The 24,210-nt window shown below is 43.8% G+C and overlaps 1 protein-coding gene across 2 annotated transcripts in view; it reads right to left on the bottom strand.

Annotated features, from left to right (window-relative positions):
* Positions 1-527: 527 nt before the first annotated feature.
* The window catches only part of KIRREL3 (kirre like nephrin family adhesion molecule 3), a 1,079,924-nt gene continuing 1,056,241 nt past the window's right edge, over positions 528-24,210 (bottom strand). For both annotated transcript variants that reach the window (XM_089652098.1, XM_089652099.1), the window contains 2 exons: positions 13,846-13,926; positions 528-2,173 (listed from right to left, as the gene is read on the bottom strand). In XM_089652098.1, the coding sequence (XP_089508224.1) occupies positions 1,730-2,173; positions 13,846-13,926 (525 nt within the window). In that variant the 3' untranslated portion in view covers positions 528-1,729. The remainder of the gene's footprint in view (positions 2,174-13,845; positions 13,927-24,210) is intronic.

Here is a 24,210-nt window from a genome sequence, read left to right as displayed (position 1 = left end):
CTATGCAAATAACACCTAAAATTGCAAAAAATAGTGAAGGAATCCTCTTTTCAAATTGGTGTGGCACCACAAAGGTTGAATCGCACCAACTTGAAAGGTTCCATTGCGGACAATAGGGTATGACCTGTCATGCAATTTGAAACTGTTGCACCAGTGTGAACCAGGGCTTCTGGGCTTCTCTCTGCAATGCAGGCATATTATTGCAGGTGGCTTCACATAGCTTCTTGGATACCTCACAGCACCCTGCCTCAGTACTCCTTTCCAGAGCCCTCAGTTATGCAAATATCAAAATGCCTTGACAGATGTATATCAATTTGGAGGTGTGGGCATTAATAGGCAGGTAGATCCTTTGTTTCATCGTACCAGAGAATACAAGATAAGATCTTAGTGGTCACTTTGAGCCATATCTATAGTCTATTTCTTGCTACCCAAAAGCCCTAATTTTCCATGCTGTAGTACCACTGTTTTATATCCCTTTTTGCTCCCCAGGATATTGAAAATATTATTACAGACAGATTATGACAAAATTCTGTGGCTTTCCTACGTTCGGAACGGAATTTATTATCAGACAAAAAAAATAATTCAACAAACGTGTCCGGTCCAGCTATAACACACAATCTCCCTATTTTATTTAATCAGAACAAAAAAAGTATATGAATTCATCAATCAGCTGTCACCATTACCTGTCATTGGACAGTAGCGGTATAGATAGTGCTCTTGTTCACACACAACAAATTGAGCTTCCTTTCCACATTTTTTCAGCTCAGTCTTTTCTGTCTCAGGAATGTACAATGACCATGAACAGGTAAAAAATGACAGAGTATGTGTAGTACAAAAAAAATAGTACATAAATAGATTAATAGATGTATTGAAATGTGTTTGGAGGTGGGTGCACATTGCATGGTCCTGAAATGTTGTGGCTCAGTAATGACAGTTGGATTGATATAATAGGATATAAAATAGTAATAATTTATCCCTAGTCCTCGTAGTCCCTGAAACTAGGGAAATTTTTTGTGGTTTGTTATATTTAAAACATGGCAACAAATACAGATCCAACCACTTGTTCTAGAGGCAGGAATTGGTTCTGAAGGTTTCTCACCAAGTAACACCTTCTGTCTGGTATAGAGAAATCATAATTCCTGCTTTTATGAGTGGAATTTGACTCCTACTAGATATCTGTTATCTGTTTACAATTAATACACTGGGCTTTAAAATATATAGAAGCTTCCCTGACTGTTGGTCAAGAAGTGCATTAGCATCTGATCAGCCATATTGGAAATTACCATATGTGTAGTCCCTGTCTCGTTACCCTGCCAGGCTGTGATGTAACTCCACAGCGTTGTGCTTACTGATGGCTAGATTCCTAGTCTTTGATACTTGTTATCTTTTGGCGACGGCTCTGGTCAGAGTCGGGAGCTGTGTTAAATTTTTGTTTTACATATTTTAGGGGTAGTTTATAAAATGTTTGATTCCCCACCTAAATGAGAGAACCATGGCTTGTTGTACTCCATTGATCAAAGTGCTTTGTACAATCGTGAGGTCCTCTCTTTTTTTTCATATAAATATAAAACTAAATAAATATCTCACGAGAGAGGCTCACTCCCTTATTCAAGGCTTCAAGAATTCCGAAGTCTCTTGTCATACACCACAACCAAATACCACCCCAACTGTTAATCCTCTTTCCTTCCCCATTATGTTTCACATAAGGCCCCTGGTTGCCTCGGGCAAGTCACACGTGTGTCTGCATCCTCCTCTGAAGCGGCCGGCTGGGGTCAGAGTTTTGAGAGGATGATTGGGAATAATGGGAGGAAGATGCTGAGGCTTTGCTGGACTTGTCGAACTGGACATATCCGTCTTGTTTCCCGCTGCTGCTGACGCTGCTGTCACACTGAGTGTCCAGGAAGGAACTGCTATCACTCATGGATCCTCTCTGGAACTCACGTTCACACAACTCAATAGAGCTGCTGCCCATACCGAGGACAAATCGCTGACTATAATCATATAATCGGTTCTGTCCGCTCAGGGTGCTGTAGATGTTGGTAAAGGACATGCCTGTAGGAACCCTTTGCTTGTTGGCCGGTCGGATATCCGATTGACAGTTGGATAAAGAGATGGTTGGAGTTGAGTGGTGGTCTTTGAATGTATTCACACTGTAGTATCCATTGGTGGGGTCCTGAAAGAAAAATAGAAACCTAAAAATGCTGAATTAAAGTGATGGAAGATTTTCATGACCTAAATATAATTAATTCACCAGCTCCTGTATAAGGCAGACCTGTCTTTGAGGATATAAAGGGAAGCTAATAAAGTAAAAGCAGCACTGTAGTTTGTTTCGTCAAAACTGGGGAAGGCGAATGCAAATAGCAAATCTCTTATTCCATGTCTGAGCTCTGACACTCCTCCAACACTCCCTCAGTATGCCTCAGTGTAATGTACATGACTTTAGCATACCAAGACAGAGTGGGCATGGCCTGCTTTATGTCTTCATCCAGGACAACAGAAATAAACAGAAACTAAATAGTGTATGTTGCCCACCAGTCAAATCCCATATCTAATTTTCTTTCCCTGTTTAGAAAACAAAAATCTGGCATCTAGTTGGTAGCCATTAAGCAATGCAGACATTTCCTACCCTGCAGTTCAGTGGAAAAAAACAATGCAGTGGCACTTGTACAAACCAAGATATCACAGACAGCAACTTTTTAATAGCATTGTATTGATTTTTTTTTAACCACTTGCCTACCGGGCACTTATACCCCCTTCTTTACCAGGCCAATTTTCAGCTTTCGGCGCTGTCGCACTTTGACAATTGCGCGGTCATGCAAGATTGTACCCATATGAAATTTTGATAATTTTTTTCTCACAAATAGAGCTTTATTTTGGTGGTATTTAATCGCCGCTGGGCACTTTACTTTTTGCGCTATAAACAAAAAAATTGCAAAAAAATTTGAAAAAAAAGTTTCTTTAATTCTATTATAACATTTTTCAAACAGGTAATTTTTTTCCTTCACTGATGTGCGTTGATGAGGCAGCACTGATGGGCACTGATAGGCAGCACTGAAGGGCACTGATAAGCAGCACTGATAGGCAGCACTAGTGAGGTGGTACGGATTGGCGGCACTGATAGGCAGCACTAATGAGGTGTCACGGATAGGCGGCACTGATAGGCGACACTGATAATGGGTACTGATAGACAGCACTGATAGGTGGCACTGACTGGCATCACTGCTGGGCACTGACTGGCGGCACTGCTGGACACTGACTGGCACAACCGCTGGGCACTGACTGGCAGCACTGCTGGGCTGCACTGATGGGCACTGGTGGGTGGCACTGGTGGGCACAGGTGGGTGGGCACAGGTGCGTGGCACTACTGGGCACAGGTAGGTGGCACTTCTGGGCACAGGTGGTGACACTGGTGGGGGCACAGGTGGGCGCACTGCTGGGCACAGGTGGGCAGAACTTGTGGGTGGCACTGCTGGGCACCGATCATCAGGGCACTGATGATCAGTGCCCTGATGATCGGTGCCGATCCCTGCTCTGACAACTGCCGGTTCTCGGCAGTACTTTCCTCACTATCTGACAGTGCGAGGAAAGTGCAGCCGAGAACCTGCAATTGCATTTCCCTGTGATCAGAGTGTCGTTGGACATGGCTGATCACATGGTAAAAGGCCGCTGTGATTGGCCTTTTACCACATCATGTGATCAGCTGTGTCCGTAGGACACAGCGATCACGGAGATCGCCGGGTGCGCGCCCCCAGGGGCGCGCAGGAGAGCGCGTTCTGGGAGGATGTCATATGATGTCCACCCAGAACTGGCCGGCCGCAGTGCAGCCGTCATTCGGCTATCTGCGCTCGGCAAGTAGTTAAAGGAGGTCCACTGGTCTTCAAATCACGTCTTCTATGTAACCTGCTTGAATTAAACGCCTTAATGTCACACAAGCAGATTAAACATATTTCAGTTCTTTTGGTTTGTAAGCAGAAAAACAGTCAAGGTTGCTATACGAGGTATATATGATTATTTAGGAGTAAATGAGAGATAATCCTGCAAAAGCTTAAATGATAAATGTACTTTTATATTGCACTTATATTTTAAAGAGTAGATGTCAAGTACAGAGAGGGTGATAAAAGTCATTAAGGGTATTACTGCATATCAATACCATTTGAAAAATCTTTCCTACGAAATTTGGAGTTCAACCACTTCACTTCCAGTTATGTCTTTTAGGAGGTCACTAAGGGCAGCTGCATGACAATAATGAATGCTGGGAGCGGGATGCATCATGCTTGAGCTTCAACTTGATGTCAACCCAAGCTTTAGATACCACTCAAGATACATGTTTTGGGGATGCCACAACATACTCTATTCAAGAGCTACAACTGCCAGAAGAACCTTAGCACTCAACATTTCTGGGAGTCTTGGATGCCTTCACGTTCCTCTGCATGTTTTGGTTCATTCTTTTGACTCCCTACATCACTGCTGTGCCTTGTAGAGATGTAGGGGTTGGTGTTAAGACTTTCAGCATGCAGTAGAGGCCAAGCAGAAAGTGTTGAATCTGAAACTTCGTCAGGTATCTGTAGTAAAGAGATCACCTGGAGAATGGGCGATGGAACAGGTGACTATAAACCCTCTTCTATTGTAGGTCTGGCTTTGTTATTTTAAAGGATAACTTAAAAAATAAAATAAATGTACAACTATTTGCAGGTAAAAAAATGTGCATTAATAATTTTTTTTAACTAGGAGCTTAGAAAGCATTGCGGGTGCTATGCAGGACTCCTGCCAACTTGTCAGTGTCTGTCGTCTGCTCATACATTATATGGGCAAGTAGATACACACTGACAGGAATAATGGATCTACCACAGCACTCAACAGCACCGAGGTAGTTCATTGAAAAATTCAAATGCTGTCGGTGCCTACAGGTTTCCATTCATAGAACTCTGTGAATGAATGATGTGGATGGAGCCCCACACGGTTGCGGTTTTTATATTTTAAATGGCAACAGCTAGCGAGGGGAGACGATCCCCTGCTAGCTGTAACTAGGTGCAGCTGAATGGGTAGCAGCTCCAGGAGTGGGAACATGTTGGGATGAACTTATCCTTTAACTCAGTGACAGAGTTGCATTAATACCATCTCAGGGCAAATACTAACCCCCTTCCATCCACCATGACCCATCCTGCAGATTTTTTATTTTTTTTGTTCTTTACCTTGTAATACTAGTTTCCCTTACCTAAGTCAGTGGTCTTGGTTCCTCTCCAATGCTGTTTCCATGTGCAAAGGTCCACTAATCCAGCGCTGCAGATGCACCCATGCTGACAGTGTCCAAGTCATGAATATATAATTTTTTAAGCCAGTGATCAGTTAGAGGGTGGTGAGAGGGAGGGGAGGGTCAATACTTGCCCAGAGATTGGATTTAAATATGCTTCTCTTCATTATCTAATAAAGTGGGAAGTTGTGTATATTTTAAAATGTATGAAAAACGTACCAGCCAGGCACAGATCAGTTCAGGGTGTCATTCAAAGTAAATGTAAAAGCAAAACATAGTTTTGGATAGAGTAGCGAAGGGCTAGATCCTCTGTTGAGTTTTTCACCTGTCTGTATTTGTGTAATGAGATTTACACTCTCTGTGAGCCCTGATGACCATTGTCATAGAGACAAAATATAGGGATATACAGGATTTTAGAGTCCTCACCTGAGCAAGAGGTGATGGAATATCAAGCAATGGGGACATGTTGTTCCTGTCAAAGATGGTAATGTGGTTGTCTTTGGAAAGATTTTATATTATATTCTGTTGGGTGTCCAGGACAGAAAGTGAAGGTAAATTTCTATAGTGGGACACAGGTTACCAGAAAATAAACTGATAGGGTGTTTTACCCCTTCCTGCACTTTATCCTGGGGAGAAAACAATCTCCACACAAATAATTTACGTACTAGATTTAATAAAGTAAAGTGCGCATTTAATTCTCCGGAGATACCAGAAATTATGTAAAACAGGAATTTGAGATTCTGAGATGTTTCACTGGATGGTGAGTCGAGGGCTAAACGTCCACTGTGCTTAATTATCAGACAGAGTCAAGTCATCGTGAATGAAATGAAAGCAGTGGAATATTCAGACAGACACAATAGGCTGTAGATGCACATGTAGGCCGCAGTCCCAGGAGAAGTAGTCTGCGCACGTTGCTATGGTAACCACTTTGATTAAATATGACACTAAATCATTTTTTGGAGGAGAAGAGATTAATTATCCTTTAAACACATTCCTTCATCTGTATGTAAATAAATCTGACTTAAAAGGCTAATAACCGACTGAAATTGTTTCTATGAGGGGAAATAGCGGGGAGAGGCAGTGATATTCTGTCACAGTCTGTGATTATTCTGGAAGGAGGGTAGACTCATTGAACTTTTCTGATAAACAAAAAAAAGTTCCTAAAAGAAACCTGTCGTGAAGCAAGTACCTGTCAGAGAAGACTCCAGTGGAAGCTGCCATCATGAGAGCATCATGGTAGGCAAAGCTTCAGTCCAATTTTAACATTTACCTAAACTCAGAAAAAAAAATGTCACCTCAGCCCCACCATGTGGTCCCCTACCTAAAATGAAGTGTGAGACCTCTTAAAGTAGAAAGTAAAGTGATATTAAAGGTTTTCTTTTTTCCTTAAAATACAATCCCAATTCGAAAAAAGTTGGGACAATGTGTAAAATCTATATCAAAACAGATTGCAATGATTTGAAAATCTCATAAACTCATAGAAAACACCAAATGTTTAAATTGAGACTATGTATCATTTTAGGGAAAAAATAAGGCATTTTTGAGATTGCTGGCAGCAATACTTTTCACAGTTGGGACAGGGCAACATAAAGCTGGCAAAGTACAAACCCAATTCCAAAAAGGATGGGACATGGCCTTGTTTACCATGGTGTGGCATCCCCTCTTCTTTTAACAACACTTTCTAAATGTTTGGGAACTGAGGAGACTAGTTGCTGGAGTTTTGAAAGAGGAATGTTGTTGCATTCTTGCCTGAGCATATGCTGCTCTAAAACCTGGATATACACTATATTGCCAAAAGTATTGGGACTCACCTCCAAGTCATTAGATTAATTTGTTCCAATCACCTTCTTGGCCACATGTGTATAAAATCAAGCCCCTAGGCATGCAGACTGCTTCTGCAAACATTTGTGAAAAAATGGGTTGCCCTCAGGAGTTCATTGAATTCAAGTGTGGTACCGTGATAGGTTGCCACCTGTGCAATAAGTCCATCCGTGAAATTTCCTTGCTATTTAATATCCCATAGTCAACTGTAAATGGTATTATAACAAAGTGGAAGCAACTGGGAACAACAGCAACTTAGCCACCAAGTGGTAGGCCACATAAAATGACAGAGCGGGATCAGCACATGCTGAAATGTACAGTGTGCAGAAGTCACCAACTGTCTGCAGAGTCAATAGCTAAAGACCTCCAAACTTTTTGTGGCCTTCAGCTTAGCACAACAACAGTGCGCACAGAGCTTCATGAAATGGGTTTCCATGGCCGAGCAGCTGCATCCAAGCATTACATCACTGCGTGCAATGCCAAGTATCAGATGCAGTGGTGTAAAGTAAGCCACCCCTGAACTCTGGAGCAGTGGAGACGTGTTCTCTGGAGTGACAAATCATGCTTCTCTGTCTGGAAATCCAATGGACGTGTCTGGGTTTGGTGGTTGCCAGGAAAATGGTACTTGCCTGAATGCATTGTGCTAAGTGTAAAATCTGGTGGAGGGGGGATTATGGTGTGGGGTTGTTGTTTAGGGGTTGGGCTTGGCCCCTTAGTTCCAGTGAAGGCGTCAGCATACCAAGACATTTCGGACAAGTTCATGCTCCCAACTTTGTGGGAACAGTTTGGGGATGGCCCCTTCCTGTTCCAACATGACTGCACACCAGTGCACAAAGAAAGGTCCATAAAAACATGGATGAGCAAGTTTGGAATGGAGGAACATGACTGGCCTGCACAGAGTCCTGACCTCAACCCGATAGAACACCTTTGGGATGAATTAGAGTGAAGACTGTGAGCCAGACCTTCTCGTCCGACATCAGTGCCTGACCTCACAAATGCGTTTTTGGAAGAATGGTCAAACATTCCCATAGACACCCTCCTAAACCTTGTGGACAGTATTCACAGAAGAGTTGAAGCTGTTATAGCTGCAAAGGGCGGGCCAACTCAATATTGACCCCTACGGACTAAGACTGGGATGCCATAAAAGATCATGTCCATGTAAAGGCAGGCATCCCAATACTTTTGGCAATTCAGTGTATCTTTCAGCATTGATGAGCCTTTCCAGATGTGCAAGCTGCTCATTCCATGCACACTCATGCTCCCCCATACCATCAGAGATACAGGCTTTTGAACCGAGTGCTGATAACAGGCCAGAAGGTCCCCCTTATTCTGGAGGCTGTGGCACCTATGATTGCCAAGTTGTGTGCATACATAGACACACAAAGTGCAGCTGGACCCTGCACCCCCCACTTCCTCTTCACAGGATTTGACTGACAGGAGCAGAAGCAAATGGCTCCCACTGCTGCCTCAGTCCCCTGAAAGACTAGGAAGAGGGGAGAGATGAGATGCAGCTGGGCGCAGCACTGGACCGAGAGAGGACTTGGGTAAGTGTAACCACTTTAAGGCTATTCTCCAGACATCAGCCAAATGCTATACATACATGAAAGCTGTTTTACCTGCCAAAGTATTTGTACATCTGTTCATCTTGTTCTGAGATTTGCACAGCTCTGCCACATTGCACTTATTTGCCCTGCCGCAGTTCAGTAATGGGCCTTGTTTCTCCCCCAGTGTGTGGTTGGACAATGAAGGAGAAGTGGCAGCTTGATGAGCTCACCTCTCTCACTCTGCCCGCCTCTTCTATCACCATGTCCCTCGTTAGCACATGATCACTGCAGCACAATTGATTGGTTGTTTCTGCTGCTTCTCCCTCTCCCAGTATGAGCTCTGTGGTACAGGGAATGTAGGAGGTTGAAACGAAGTTCAAATAATGATGTACTAATGAATTCAGAGCTGCGGTAATTTGTGTCTTTAGTGTCTGCCTGGAGTCCTCACCACAGTTATATAGGCTCACACTGTAGGGCCATTTTTCGTATTTTGAGACAAAGCTAGCGGACACAAAAAAATTCAACTCAAATGCTGGGAGAACACATGCCATCCTGATAGATGGTGAAGGGGTGGGACGTGAACCCAGGAAACCAGAGCTGCAGGGTAAGTATTCATACCAACATTCTCACAATATAGTAGCAAACAACCACAGTAGGTAACATTTGCGTCAAAAATTCTTGGTAAAGTATTATTGGTGGAGCTTGGATCTCAACCCTCTCTGAGTAGAAAATGTACCTATTATTGTTGTTGTTATTATTATTATTAGCTTTCTCTGTTTTTTCTTCTTTTTTTACCAGATTATTTTGTTTAACTCACAATTTATACAATCATTTCACATTATACTTAACCCCCTGTGTAAAGGGAAAAGATCTCCGTAGGACTCTTGTCTTGATTTATCAGTGTGTATTCTTAATTGGCTGCTAAAGCTTGGGGCCAGTGATCCAGAGGCTCTGGAATGGAACTGCAGCAGATGTTATTATATAGAGGTCAACCACGGGGCTCAGATGTAAAATGGGTCTCTGTCTTCATAGCATTTGGTCTGGAGACAAAACTGAAGCCACATATTTGCTGGTCAAGGTTGCTAACATTATTACTAAGCTGCAAAGGCAGCTAAATTGTTTTTCTGTTTATACCTTGTGACATGCATTGGCTTTGTCATTTTGGTCCTGAGAGGATACATCCATTTCAGACCTTTCTGTCTTCCAGCAGTCATTCCAGGAAAAGTATGCTGTAAACCTAAGAGGCTTATGCTGCTAAAACTTGTTGCTACTGAACCAGTAACCTATTTGCAGCAAGGTTCAGTACGATCTCTTCTCATGTAGCTTGCTTAAAATGTGAGCCAGACATAATTGGGCGATATGATCATTTAGAGTCACATGACTAGATACTTAAAGTGACAAAAAATACAATTTAAAGACAGTGTTTATCTGCTTATACTTTGTCATCCCTGGTCCCCCGCCTCATCATCCTTAAATAAAACATTTCTGTTTTTAGTACATACTTTATTTTAGACCCGGTGAAGTAATTGTTGGGTCTCTGTGCTTCTTTATGAAATGAAAGCAGATCATAGCTAGTGGGAGGGGCTACTGTAAATAGCTTCCTGAAAACCTTACAACACCCTGCCTCAGTACTCCTCTCAAGTGAACTCAGCCCCAATGTAAGCAGCGGGCTGGCTCTTGGGAGGAGTTATGCAAATATCACAATGCCTTGATAGGTGGATGCCAGTCTAGAGGAGTAGGAGTTCCTAGGCAGGCTGTATTTGCAGCTGAGTTTTCTAGAAATACCTGAAATCCAGTAAATGAAAGGGGGCATGCCAGAGACAATAAGTCAGGGCAGGACAGAAATAGATGATACTGTATATCCTCCATCCAGGAAATGAAGCAGGCTATATCTGATCTGCTGCAGCTTCTAATGCACATTGTGAGTAGCTCAGTGTGCATTGAAATCAGAGTTAGAAATTTGACTACAGAGGAGGAGCCCCCACAAATGTGCAAAGCTGAGGGGAAGGCTGGATGTCCTCTTGCAAAAGTACATACTACTCAATCCTGCCATCTGTGCCTCAGACCTGGATCCCCTTCCAAAGCTATGTCTGCATCTGACACTTCTGGTTGTGTTGGATAGTTGCGCCCCCCAATGTACTGTACGTTGTGGTTTCACTGGCTGGCTGTTGTGTCTTTGAGAGACAGCAGAGATTTAGCTGTCGTCAGGAGGAACCACAGCACACAGAAGGGGATACAATCCTGCGTAAGATGCAGACAATTTTTCTAGAAGCTGTAGCTCTGCAAGAGAACGCAGATGCAAGCCACCGGTGCCAAGAGTATTAGAGCCCTTTAACACTGCCGCAGTGCATTTTTCCTACTCCGCGGGTGCAGCACAGCTTGTTCACATGTTTTGGTAGCAGGTTAGCTGCGCTTTTCCATAGAGTTATATTGTGTCCTGTGTGTTTGGTTCGCTATCTGAAAGCGAATCAAAGTTGCAGCATGCAAAAGTTTTGGTGCATTTTAGAAAGCACACCAAACACACATGACACAGTATAACCCTATGGGAAAGTGCAGCTAACTCATTTCAAACAGGCGGGTAAGCTGCACTGCACCCCCGGAGCAGGCAAAATGCACCGCAGCAATGTGAAAGGGTTTTTAACTGCTTTCTTTTGCAGGAGATTTCTTATTGTATCCTTTATTTGATGAAATAATCACTTTAAATGATCCCTTCTTTGTGCAACACGCAGATCATAGATCATATCAGTCATTCACCTGTTTGCACTAACACTGACTATAGATGGATTGAAAATCAGCTGGTTTAGCAAGGACTGGCCAATTTTCAATCCATCTATGGCTGTTCCCACTCAAGAGAAGTCAGTCTAATGAGCAACTTTTTTCGAACAGGAATGTTTGAAATTTTTCATTCGATTGGTGCATGCAGCAAATTGGTTGCAGCACTGATCACTGTACTCTGACAATGGATGAGCCCCATGGTCAAAAGACAATAGCACAGTATGGATGATTCCTCCATCCACCTTGCTTGTGTGGAAGAGGAAATCCATTAACTTATTTTTTTTATTATTTATCAGCCTGCTGGCTAATCAAAAAAAGAAAATGAACCATTTATGGCCAACCCTGAAAGGCCTTACTATGTGTAATTGCAATATAGCTATACCCCTGCTGTAACAACAAAAAAGAATAATGTATTGCCAAAGAAATGTTAACCCTCAAAATCTCCTGCCATTATGGCATTTCAGGGTAATCTGTAAACATTCCCAGACTTCTCAGAGAGAAGCTACTGATATCGATATTTAGAGGGAGAGAGAGATTGCTGACATCATGGGGTTTATTTACTAAAGCTGGAGAGTCCAAAATCAGACTCCCTTCTGCATAGAAACCAATCAGCTTCTAACCTTGGCTTGTTCAATGAAGCTTTGGCAATGAAACCTGGAAGCTGATTGGTTTCTATGCAGAAGGGAGTCTGATTTTGGACTCTCCAGCTTTAGTAAATAAACCCCCATATATCACATGACCAGCTTGTCAGGAAGTCTCAGCTGTTTTATCAGTTTAGTATTCACAATACTCAGCATCAACAAATGCTGGATTCATGCTCTTTACACCAGACCATAAGGCTGTTTTTTTTTTACACATTTTACAGACTGTCAGAAGACTGTCATTATTTATATTCAAGGGCTGCTCTATGGAAAGAAGATAGGTGGTAAATTTTATTGACTAAGTAAACTGTTTTCTTGACCTGCCTTACAATATCACGTTTACCAGAAAGGTACAAGGAGGTGAAGATGGGGTTTAAATGAGCAATACAAAAGCACATTTATATCAGATATTCTCTTGGGACTGACTTGTTGCAGTGGGCCTCAGATGGGTTATCACGTCTGAACCTGATGTTAACTAGCTTGTAGAATTACAGCCTCCAGCTACAGTCTAATCTCTGACCCCGGGGAAATATCCTTGAGGTACAGTATTAGGCCGTTAATAGAAAAATAAGCCACATGTGTTCTATGGGGTTATGGCTTTCATTCCAATTAACATTTGTGGCTGAAGCATGCATTTATGTTTCATGAGAATTAGTAACCTTGAGGTTAAATAGAATCACTTACAATGACTTACGGGCTTATTCTGTAAGACGGTGCAGAGAGCAGCAATGATATGCAAACCCTTGTAGCCTGGAACAGCCAATCACATATCAGAGATGTAGTCTGGTCAGTAAAAGCTGAATTGTGGTTGCTATTGGTTACTACCTTGGTATCTCATTACTGCACATTGTAATTGCCTCATTGCCTCATTAAAGAGAGTTCACTATTTTTCTACCTGTGAGATACTTGCTATGCAGTCTTTTCGATTCTCAGCCATATAATTCTTTTTCTGTCCCACTTTTTGTCATCCTTCGCTTTTCTACATATATCTAACCCTGTCCAACTTTTGAAAATGTAATACATGAAATGCATTAAATCCCTCAAAGCTGACTGTAAGGCCTTGTTCACACGGACGTACTTAAGCGTACACCTGTGCAAGAGCCGTGCGTGTGTCTAAATTGGAGGAGCCCAAGGAAGGAGTTACTTTTTTATTATGTGTCATTATATTCTGATTCCGGAACATACTATCGCCTTTCAGGATCATTGAGGGAGAGTACATTATGCAAATCTCAACTTTGCTATAAATTTCAGTTTAGCTCCTTTTTTCCATTCCACAATTCAATGTGGATACCTTGACAATCTGTTGAACATCGCTTTGTGGGATATTGGGAGGATGCATGTGTGAGCTCTGTATAATGCAGACACTCCGGGTTCCAGAACTTCACCTTCTAAAAGTCCTTTCCCTATAGACAATGTGTTTGCAGTCAAGGCAGCAACATAGTTTTTTTTTTTAGAAAGAAATCAATATATACATGTGGATGGGGGATGGGGATAGGTGGAGCTCTGTAGTCCAACAATCAGGGCTGACGACACAACTTGGGATTTTATTGCAATAGGGGAAGAGATGTCAGCTCACTATAGGAATTTAGGAGTACACTGGATTTCTGGCAGGTATTTTGTCTGTACTTGCAGTGTTTTTGAAGAAGTAAAACATGGAGAAATCTATTGCAGACATGTACTACGTTTGTTTTTCATTATTTAAAGTGTTTGTTATTGTACACGTTAAGATCAACAAACAAAGTGCTGAATGCCACTGGAAGTGACAGGAGACACTGGAAGCATGCTAGACAACATAAATTGTAATTACATTTACCTTCTGGAACTCCTTTTCCTCCTCTTTTAGGACCTCTAGTTGCTTGAGGACTGAGTCTTGCTGGAAGTCTCCCCTGTCAATCTGTAATGCATAAGAGTGTGTTGTTAGGATGGCCTATCAGAGCTTTTGTTTTATTGGTGTACAGGAGCCTTTCTTGGGAAAATGTGTTTGGAGAGTTAAAGTAGCTGTAAACTTTTACATATACCTGCTGAAGTGACTAGCTTCAGGTGATACACGAGGTAAAACAAATCCTCCTACATATGGTGTACTTGTTTATCTGCAGCCCTCTCACCTCTACAACCATTCAAAGTCCAAAATGTACACAGCATTTCTGAGCATCAGAAGGAAGGGGGTGGGGATCTGATCTCATCAGAGGGCTGAGTGTAATCTGAGACCTGAGTGGAGGGAAAGGACACCCCCCCCACACATACACACATACACACATAGTCTTTAAGTCTCCATGTGCACTAGCGTTCTTTTCTTTTTTTAAGCTCAAAACTCACCTGGAAAAAATTGTGGATAAAAAAACGCTGGTAATAGCATTTTTTAGAAGCGTTTTAGCAGCGTTCAGAAGGGCTAACATTTTATTACAGTTTTTACAGTACATGTAGCGGAAAATAAAAAAAAGCTGTTAGGAGTGTTTTAGTAGCGTTTAGTGTTTTTTTTTTTGCTGGAAAAACGCCCAAAAAAACTACAAAAACAATTTTTTTTCTGCTTCTAGACACTGAAGCTCAAAAAATGCTAATAGTCTAAAGTAGTGTGCATGGACACATAGGAAAACACTATTTAACTTATAGGAACAGAAAAAATATGCTGATAAAAGCTTCTAGGAACTCAAGCTGTTCCCATCACACTGTAGCGAGATCCATCACCAGATGACAGATCTATGTACTGGCCCATTGCCAGTACCATGTGACCTGCTGTGACCAATCACAAGAAGTCACATGACAGTTGTATACAATGGATGGCTTCCTTTCATGCCATCCATTGTATACAATTCTGTCACTAGCTGTAATTGGTCAAAGTAAGACGGGGCCAATCACAGCACACTTGTGTCATTTGATCAGCTGTGGCCAATCACAGCTAATTACAAGAAAAAAACCTGAATGAATCTAATTCTTTCAGTTACAGTGCATCCAGAAAGTATTTGCAGTGCTTAACTTTTGCCACATTTTGTTATGTTACAGCCTTATTCCAAAATGGATTAAATTCATTTTTTTCCTCAACATTATACAAACAATACCCCATAATGACAATGAGAAAAAAGTTTGTTTTGAAATCTTTGCAATTTTTTAAAAATAAAAAATGAAAAACCACATGTATATAAGTATTCACAACCTTTGCCAAAATTGAGCTCTGGTGCATCCTGTTCCCACTGATCATCCTTGAGATGTTTCCACAACTTGATTGGAGTCCACCTGTGGGAAATTCAGTTGATTGGACATGATTAGGAAAGGCATAAACCTGTCTATACAAGGTCCCATAGTTAACAGTGCATGTCAGAGCACAAACTAAGCCATGAAGTCCAAGGAATTGTCCGTAGACCTCCGAAACAGGATTGTATCAAGGCACAGATCTGGGGAATGGTACAGAAAAATTTCTGCAGCATTGAAGGTCCCAATGAGCATAGTGGCCTCCATCATCCATAAATGGAAGAAGTTTGGAACCACCAGGAATCTTCGTAGAGTGGACCACCCGGCCAAAATGAGCGATCGAGGGAGAAGGGCCTTAGCCAGGGAGGTAACCAAGCACCCGATGGTCACTCTGAAAGAGCTCCAGCGTTTCTCTGTGGAGAGAGGAGGACCTCCCAGAAGAAAAACCATCTCTGCAGCACTCCACCAATCAGACCTGTATGGTAGAGTGGCCAGACGCAACCCACTCCTCAGTAAAAGATAAATGGCAGCCCTCCTGGAGTTTTCCAAAAAGGCAACTGAGGGACTCTCAGACCATGAGAAATAAAACTCTCTGGTCTGATGAAACAAAGATTGAACTCCTTGGCCTGAATGCCGAGTGTCATGTCTGAAGGAAACCAGGCACTGCTCACCACCTGGCCAATACCATCCCTACAGTGAAGCATGGTGGTGACAGCATCATGATGTGGGGCAGGAACTGGGAGACTAGTCAAGATCGAAGGAAAGATAAATGCAGAAATGTACAGATACATCCTTAGTGAAAACCGGTTCCAGAGCGCTCTGGACCTTAGACTGGGGCGACAGTTCATCTTTCAACAGGACAACGACCCTAAACACACAGCCCACATAACAAAGGAGTGGCTACGGGCCAACTCTGTGAATGTCCTGGAATGGCCCAGCCAGAGCCCAGACTTGAACATCTCTGGAGATGGCTGTGCACCAATGCTCCCCATCCAACCTAATGGAGCTTGAGAGGTACTGCAAAGAAGAATGAGAGAAATTGCCCAAAAATAGGTGTGCCAAGCTTGTAGCATCATACTCAAAACGATTTGAGGATGTAGTTGGTGCTAAAGGTGCGTCAATAAAGTATTGAACAAAGGCTGTGGATACTTATGTACATGTGTTTTTTTTTTCCTTTTTATTCTTAATAAATTGCAAAGATTGCAAAACGAACTTCTTTCACGTTGTCATTATGGGGTATTGTTTGTAGAATGTTGTAACATTACAAAATGTGGCAACAGTTAAGTGCTGTGAATACTTTCTGGATGCACTGTAAATGCTTACTTATAGCAAAGAAATTCTTTGCTATAAGCAATCATAATATGTAAAAAAAATGGTAACATTATACTACCCTGCTCACAGTGTGTTATGAGAAATAAATCTTAAAAAAAAGAAATAAAACAAATTTAAAAAAAAACTATTTTTTTTGTACTGTCACCAGTCGGTATCCCTGATCACCACCACACCAGTATGATGACACTGTACTGCACTGGTAACAACAGTATGTAAAAAAAAAATATTTTTTTTAATTTCTTCATTTTCCAAACAATTACAACTTCAAACAGCTTGCCATGCCTCTTACTAAATACCTTGGACTGTCTACATTGCAAAAAAAGGGCTATTTGGGGGATATCTGTACTGTTCTGACATTTTTTGCGCCTCAAGAAATTAGATTGGCAATCGGTACTTCAGGACTGATCAATTTTCAGATATATCCCATAGTTTGTGGACTCTATAACTTTCCTACAGACTAAATAATAAATACTGATTTTGGTTATTTTCACCAGAGAAATGTAGCAAAATGCATCTTGGGCTAAATTTATGAAGAACAATTGTTTATTTGCAAAATTTTATACCGGAAACGAAGAAAATTGCTTTTTTTTTTCTTCTAAATTTTTGGTCTTATTTAGTTAATTTAGCAAAAAATTTAAAAAACCCAGTGGTGATTAAATACCACCAAAAGAAATCTTTAGTTGTGTGAACAAAATTATCAAAATTTAGTTTGGGTACAGCATTGCATTGTCATTCAAAGTGTGACAGCACTGAAAGCTGAAAAATGGCCTGGGCAGGAAGGGGGTAAAAGTGCCCGGTATCGAAGTGGTTTTAAAAAAAATGCTAGTGTGCATGGAGCCTTAGAGAAACATGCACAACTGAGGTTATCAACCTGCTGTATGCAGGAGGAGGGGCAGGGGCAATGTCAGTTCTGACTACTGGGATTGCTTGGTGTTGGGTATCAGAAATGACTCATGCAGATAGTAGAGGGAGGAGAGAAAAGCTAGATTTCCCACTAGGTGCTTAGGATTGAGGCAAGTATACACTATAGAAGGATATGCTTTGTTATTTTTTCATTTCAGTGGTTTACAACCACTTTAGGAAATAGGATAGCCAGCTGTGTCAATCCAGTTTATTTATCATTATATCCGATTAAAAGAAACAACTAACACATTTTAAGCCCCCCTGCATTCATCAGGGCTTGAGACTGTAGGGAATCTGGACTGTTATCCTGCTTTGATCTTTCAAAAAAATGTGCTGGGTAAGAAGCTTGCTTCCAGTCTCATGGAAAGAGACAATTCATTCACGCAGCAATCTAATTATGCCTTCTCTACTTTCACAGGTAAATGCACCTTTCTCCTACCTCTTAACTCCAAAACGCATTGACTCCTGCTATATTCAGAACAAATGGTGTATTTATATTTGTGTATATGTTGACCAGCTCTCACCTTTAGCTGCACCCATTTTACGACTGGTGTCTGTTTCCTGAGAGAAACATCCCTCACTACTCATGTGATCCTTATCAGCTTCTAATTGGGGTGGAGTTGAATGCTCATTTGAGCATCTCCCTATAAATTTAGATCAGCTCATGGGGGAGATCTCTGATGGGGGGCACAGTCTCTGATGGGGGTGCTGCTTCAGATTGAGTGCGGCTTAGAACGAGTGCATAAAAGAAGCAGTTAAACGCAGCAGGAGAACTAAAGCAGGAGAACTCAAGCAGCAGGAAGACACAACAACAGCAAGAAGCTCTACTGCATGCTGGAAGACTGCAAGCAAACACCCTGGGAAACCTCTTCCATGCCTGAGTCCCACTCTGTGTACCTTTATATAATACGCCCCCTCTTCTCCTTATCATATTACTATCCTCTGTTCCCAAATCTCATTTCTTTACCCCTCTGCTCCACCCCACAACCTGTACATCTCCCTCTCACTGCTATCATCTCCCTACTATTGCTCTCTTCACCTCCCCAAAATGCCTCTTCCACTCCTCCTTCTCATGTTCCTCTCCTCCATTCCCAAAATCCATTCACTATATCCCTCTGCCCCTCCCAAACAATTGTATATTGTGTCCTCGCTGCTTCCTTCGCCCCTCTATGGCACCCACCGCCTCCTCCTATTACTCCGCTCTCCCACTGACCCCAACACCTCCACTAGTAGTTTCTCACGCTCCTGCACATCCCGCTCCCATGCCACCTTCCTCACCCTTCTCCTCCTCCTAGCCGCAGGGGACATCTCCCCAAATCCTGGCCCTCCACCTCCCTCACCCGCTCAACACCCTCCCACCTCCACGTCCTACTGCAACCCCCACAACTTAGTATCTGTCCCCCTGCTCCCTAAAATCTCCCCCCCGTTTTCATGTGCACTCCTGAACGCCCGTTCGGTGTGCAACAAGCTTACTGCCATCCACGACCTCTTTGTTTCCCGCTCCCTCAACCTCCTAGCGATCACGGAAACCTGGATCCAGCCCACTGACTCTACCTCCCCTGCTGCACTCTCCTATGGAGGTCTCACCTGGACCCACTCACCCAGGCCTAACGGTCGTAAAGGTGGTGGGGTTGGTCTGCTCCTGTCACCGCAGAGCACCTTCCGAGTCCTCCCAAACCCCCCCTCCCTATCCTTCTCCTCCTTCGAGGCCCACTGCGTCCGACTATTCTCCCCAACTCCCCTGAAGATTGCTGTGATATACCGGCCTCCTGGATCCATACCCCGCTTCCTGGAAGACTTCTCCTCCTGGCTACCCTTCTTCCTCTCCTCTGAGCTACCCACCATCATCCTTGGGGATTTCAACATCCCTGTCAACCTCGACAACCCAGACACAGCCCGTCTCCTCCACCTAACCTCCTCCTTTGCACTTGCACAGTGCATACAATCCACCACCCACTCCGACGGAAATATCCTGGACCTTGTCTTCTCCAACCGCTGCGCTCCCCACAACCTCACTAACACCCCCTTCCCTCTCTCTGACCACAACCTGATCACCTTCTCTATCTCCTCGTCCTCCAACGCCTACCCCTCCAAATGTCACACTACTACCAGCCGGAACCTCCGCAACCTTAACCCTGCCTCCCTCCACTCTGCAGCTGACCAACTCCACGACCGCATCCTCCCCCTGTCCTGCCCCGACTTGGCTTTGACCGCCTACAACAATGCGCTCTCAACAGCCCTTGACTCACTAGCGCCTTTAACCACACGCAACATCAGACCCCAACCGCTCCAGCCCTGGCAGACTGATCACACCAAAACCCTCAAACGACAAAGTCGTGCCCTGGAGCGACTATGGCGCAAAACCAAATCCCAACAAGCCTTCACCCGCTATAAATCTGCCTTCCGCACCTACACCTCCTCCCTCCATGCTGCCAAACAGGCCTACTTCTTGACCCTCATCAAGGCCCTCTCCTCCAATCCTCGCCGACTCTTCTCTGCCTTCAACTCTCTACTCTCTCCACCCCCACCTCCACCCAGCACCTCACTCACTGCCCTTGAGATTGCCAATCACTTCAAAAACAAGATTGACACAATTCGCAAGGACATTGCCGCAACTCACACGCCCTCTCAACCTGTCCCCTCTCACACAGCTACCCCCTTATCCCCCCTCCCCCTCGACATAACCCGCAGGGACTTCGTCGCTGCTCAAACTCTCTCCAACCCCCTTCACCCTCACTCAGCTACCCCCTCATCACCCCTCTCCCACGGCCCCACCACTGCTCTGACCTCCTCTTCCACCCCACCCTACATTTCTCATACTGAAGCTCCCCCCACACTCCGCACCTTTGACCTTACTACCATCGAGGAAGTCTCTAAGATCCTCTCTGATGCCCGTCTCACCACCTGCCCCCTCGACCCTATCCCCTCACAACTCCTACGACCTTCCTCCTCCTCCATCCTACGCTCCCTCACCCACATCTTCAATCTCTCCCTCTCCTCAGGCACTTTCCCCTCCCCTCTGAAACATGCACACATCACCCCCATACTTAAAAAGCCCTCCCTGGACCCCAATGACCCGAACAACCTCAGACTCATCTCCCTGCTCCCATTTACATCTAAACTCCTCGAGCGCCTAGTCTACACCCGCCTATGCTCTCACCTCAACGACAACAACCTCCTCGATCCCCTACAGTCCGGCTTCCATCCCCTACACTCCACCGAAACTGCCTTACTCAAACTCTCCAACGACCTGCTAACCGCCAAAGCTAATGGCCACTATTCAGTGCTCCTACTCCTTGACCTCTCTGCGGCCTTCGACACAGTCGACCACCCCCTCCTCCTCAAAAAACTACACTCCCTCGGCCTCAGAGATTCTGCTCTCTCTTGGCTCTCATCCTACCTGTCACAACGCTCCTTCAGCGTTACCTATAATGCTACCACCTCCCCCTCACTCCCCCTCTCTGTTGGGGTCCCTCAAGGCTCTGTCCTCGGGCCCCTTCTCTTCTCCATCTATACCTCCTCCCTTGGCCAACTCATACACTCTCACGGCTTCAACTACCACCTCTATGCCGACGACACACAAATCTATCTCTCAACCCCCCACCTCACCCCCTTGGTCTCAGCCCAAATCACACACCTACTGAGCGACATATCAGACTGGATGTCGCTCCACTTCCTTAAATTGAACCTCTCCAAAACCGAGTTTCTTGTCTTTCCCCCAGCCCGGACACCACCCCCCATTGATTTCTCCGTCACATCCAACAACGCTACCATCAAACCCGCCCTGCAGGCCAGAGTACTGGGTGTCATTCTGGACTCCAACCTATCCTTCCAGCCCCAAGTCCAATCTTTAACAAACTCGTGCAGACTCCACCTCCGCAACATCGCCAAAATCCGCACGTTCCTAACCCCAGAAACCACTAAACAGCTCATCCACTCCCTCATCATATCACGACTCGACTACTGCAACTCCCTCCTCACTGGCCTGCCTCGCCGCTGGCTATCCCCGCTTCAGTCCATCCTGAATACGGCTGCCAGACTCATTCACCTTTCCAACCGCTCTGTCTCCGCCACCCCCCTCTGCCAATCCCTCCACTGGCTTCCGATTGCACAACGGATCAAATTCAAAATCCTAACGCTGACGTACAAAGCTGTCCACCATACTGCCCCGAACTACATCACTGACCTAATATCCAAGTACCGCCCAGCACGCACACCCCGCTCCTCACAAGACCTCCTTCTCTCTAGTTCCCTGGTCTCCTCCTCCCATGCCCGCCTCCAGGACTTCTCCAGGATGTCACCCATCCTCTGGAACTCCCTGCCCCAACCCATCAGATTATCACCTACTCTCCTCTCCTTTAGGCGCACCCTGAAAACCCATCTCTTCAGGGAAGCCTACCCCACCCCCTGCTAACTTGCCGACCTCCTCCACTCTTCCTACCACTCCATCCCCCACAGCTATCTCCTCCTGTGCCACCACCCCCTCCCTCCTAGATTGTAAGCTCGAAAGAGCAGGGCCCTCGATCCCCTCATGTTTTGCATTGTATTGGTATTGTTCTGTCACATGTTCTGTCCCCCTTTGTAATGTACAGCACTGAGCGAACTATTGGCGCTTTATAAATACTGTATAATAATAATAATAATTCACTCTGTTGGCACTCTCTCTTCTTGTCTCTACTAGCAGGGCTGTCTTTAATTTTAATTGGATCCTGGGCAAACATTTTCTTGGGCCCTCACAGAGTTCTGTGAATGGGAGAACATCCTTTGTGGCTGTCAGCTTGTAGTTCTCAATGAACTATCACGGTGCCATTAAGTGCTCTAAGTAGTTCATTGATGCTTCCTGTTAGTGTGTAACTGCCTGCCTGTACGATGTATAAGCAATACACCTGCAATCTGCCAATCACAGGTGCAATGCTTTACAGGCTCCTAATAAAAAAATAATAAATGCACATTTTATATATGCAAAAAGATGTGTTTTTTTTAACACGGAACTACACTGCATCTGAGCAACACAAACCAGAAATACTATTGAATTCATTTTTAATATTCAAAGCGAACTCCCCCATCCACCCTTGTCTCCATGCTTTATTTTTCTGAGAAATCACTTTTAAAAACACCCCCCTAGCATTTATGGCAGCAGTCATCTTGAATAAGGGCAGATGATTCATGTAGACTTCCTGAATCCATCTGCTCTTAGCTCAGGCATATAGGTAGGAGGGTATGCTTAGCTAAGAAAATCAATCCTGAAGACTCGTGGGATGTATGACATAATTTGCCTGGAAAACCAGGAAGTAACTAAACAAATATAAAAAAAAAGTAAGAGAACAGAATATATGTTCCTATCTATTTACTAAAGCTAGCATCATAAGGATTAAAGAAAAATCAGTGTTGATTATGAGAGTGAAGTTCTGCATTAAAATAACAAACATGTTATACTTAACTGCTCTGTGCAATGGTTTTGCACAGAGCAGCTCCAATCCTCTTGTTTTTGGGTCTCCCGCTGGCGTTTTGGGCCCCTCTTCCTTGCCAAGTGCCCCCAGAGCAAACAGTTTGCTCTGGGGTCACTCATGCATGCTTGCTGCTGTGCAGCTCTGTGTGTCAACAGAACACTCAGAGCGTGGCTCTATACCGCTCCCTGTTCCCTCCTCACTGGCTGTGATTGACAGCCAATGGCTCTCACTGCTGTGTATCTGGTTGGTCTGCAGTGTCATCATGGGCTGGGGGTGGCTCCAATTTGTGGGAAGTCCAGGCTCAAGCGGCAGCTGCTTTGGGCCCTACAACAATGACAGGGCCCAGGGCAGCTGCCCCTTTTGCCCTGCGTTAAGGACTGCCCTGTCTACAAGCAATAAAACTTAGCTGGGCTCCTTACTTCTCTCCACTCTATACAAAACTTAAAAAAAAAAACATACACTTTAATTTGCATGTCTGCTAGGCTGGAATTCTTTTTTTACAATAAAGGAAGTTTGTTTCAGGTGTTACAAACTAATTTAATAAATTATACTATGGTTCAGGTTGAAGGCAGGGATTCTGTGTACCTGGGATGTACCCTGGCACTTGCCAATAATGTGTGAAATCTGTAATTGACTTCTCGACTTCTGGAAATAGCCGCATTTGTCCTATTGTGGATCCAGGATCTAGGCCACAATGGTTTCTTTTATCCAGTTTTAGCTGGTTAAAGGAGTTTGCAAATGTTTATATTTGCACCATCTGTTTTCATGTATATAATTTTACATGTCCCTGGTTTGTGTGGACCATGAGGACACTTTTACAGATGAATGTCAGTGTAACCAGCACCAGAAGGTTTCGGTTCCATAGGTTTAACCAGAAATCTTTTGTTGCCAACATCAACCTGACCACACTTATTAGAGTTAACACTTCTGGATCATTTTTAATTCTACATGAAAGGCATTTCAGATATATGAAAAAAAATCAGAATTAAAAAAAAAAAGCACAAACCCGTCTAGGCATACAGCCTCATGGAAATGTTACTTATAATTGCTATTGATTTTGGAGTGCTACTTTCTGTGTTTTGCCCAGGGGGGCAGCATGCAATTTCCTAGGGGAGGAAGGGAAAAGCGTGGGCTGAGAGAGGGCCCATCCAGGGAACATAAAATATGCATATGATTCAGATACATTGCCTGCTCTCTAATCAGACAGGATTTAATGTTGGCCCAGTGCAGCTTGTTGGAAATCTATAATATGTTATTTCATACTGTCACTAGGTCTTTGTTTACAATTGTTTTGTAAGTTATTCTGT

Source organism: Staurois parvus, unplaced genomic scaffold (genome assembly GCF_062004578.1).
Source record: "Staurois parvus isolate SC_StPar_1 unplaced genomic scaffold, SC_StPar_1.0 ptg000671l, whole genome shotgun sequence".
In the NCBI taxonomy this organism is placed as follows: domain Eukaryota; kingdom Metazoa; phylum Chordata; class Amphibia; order Anura; family Ranidae; genus Staurois; species Staurois parvus.
This window is presented reverse-complemented; position numbering and strand designations above follow the sequence as displayed.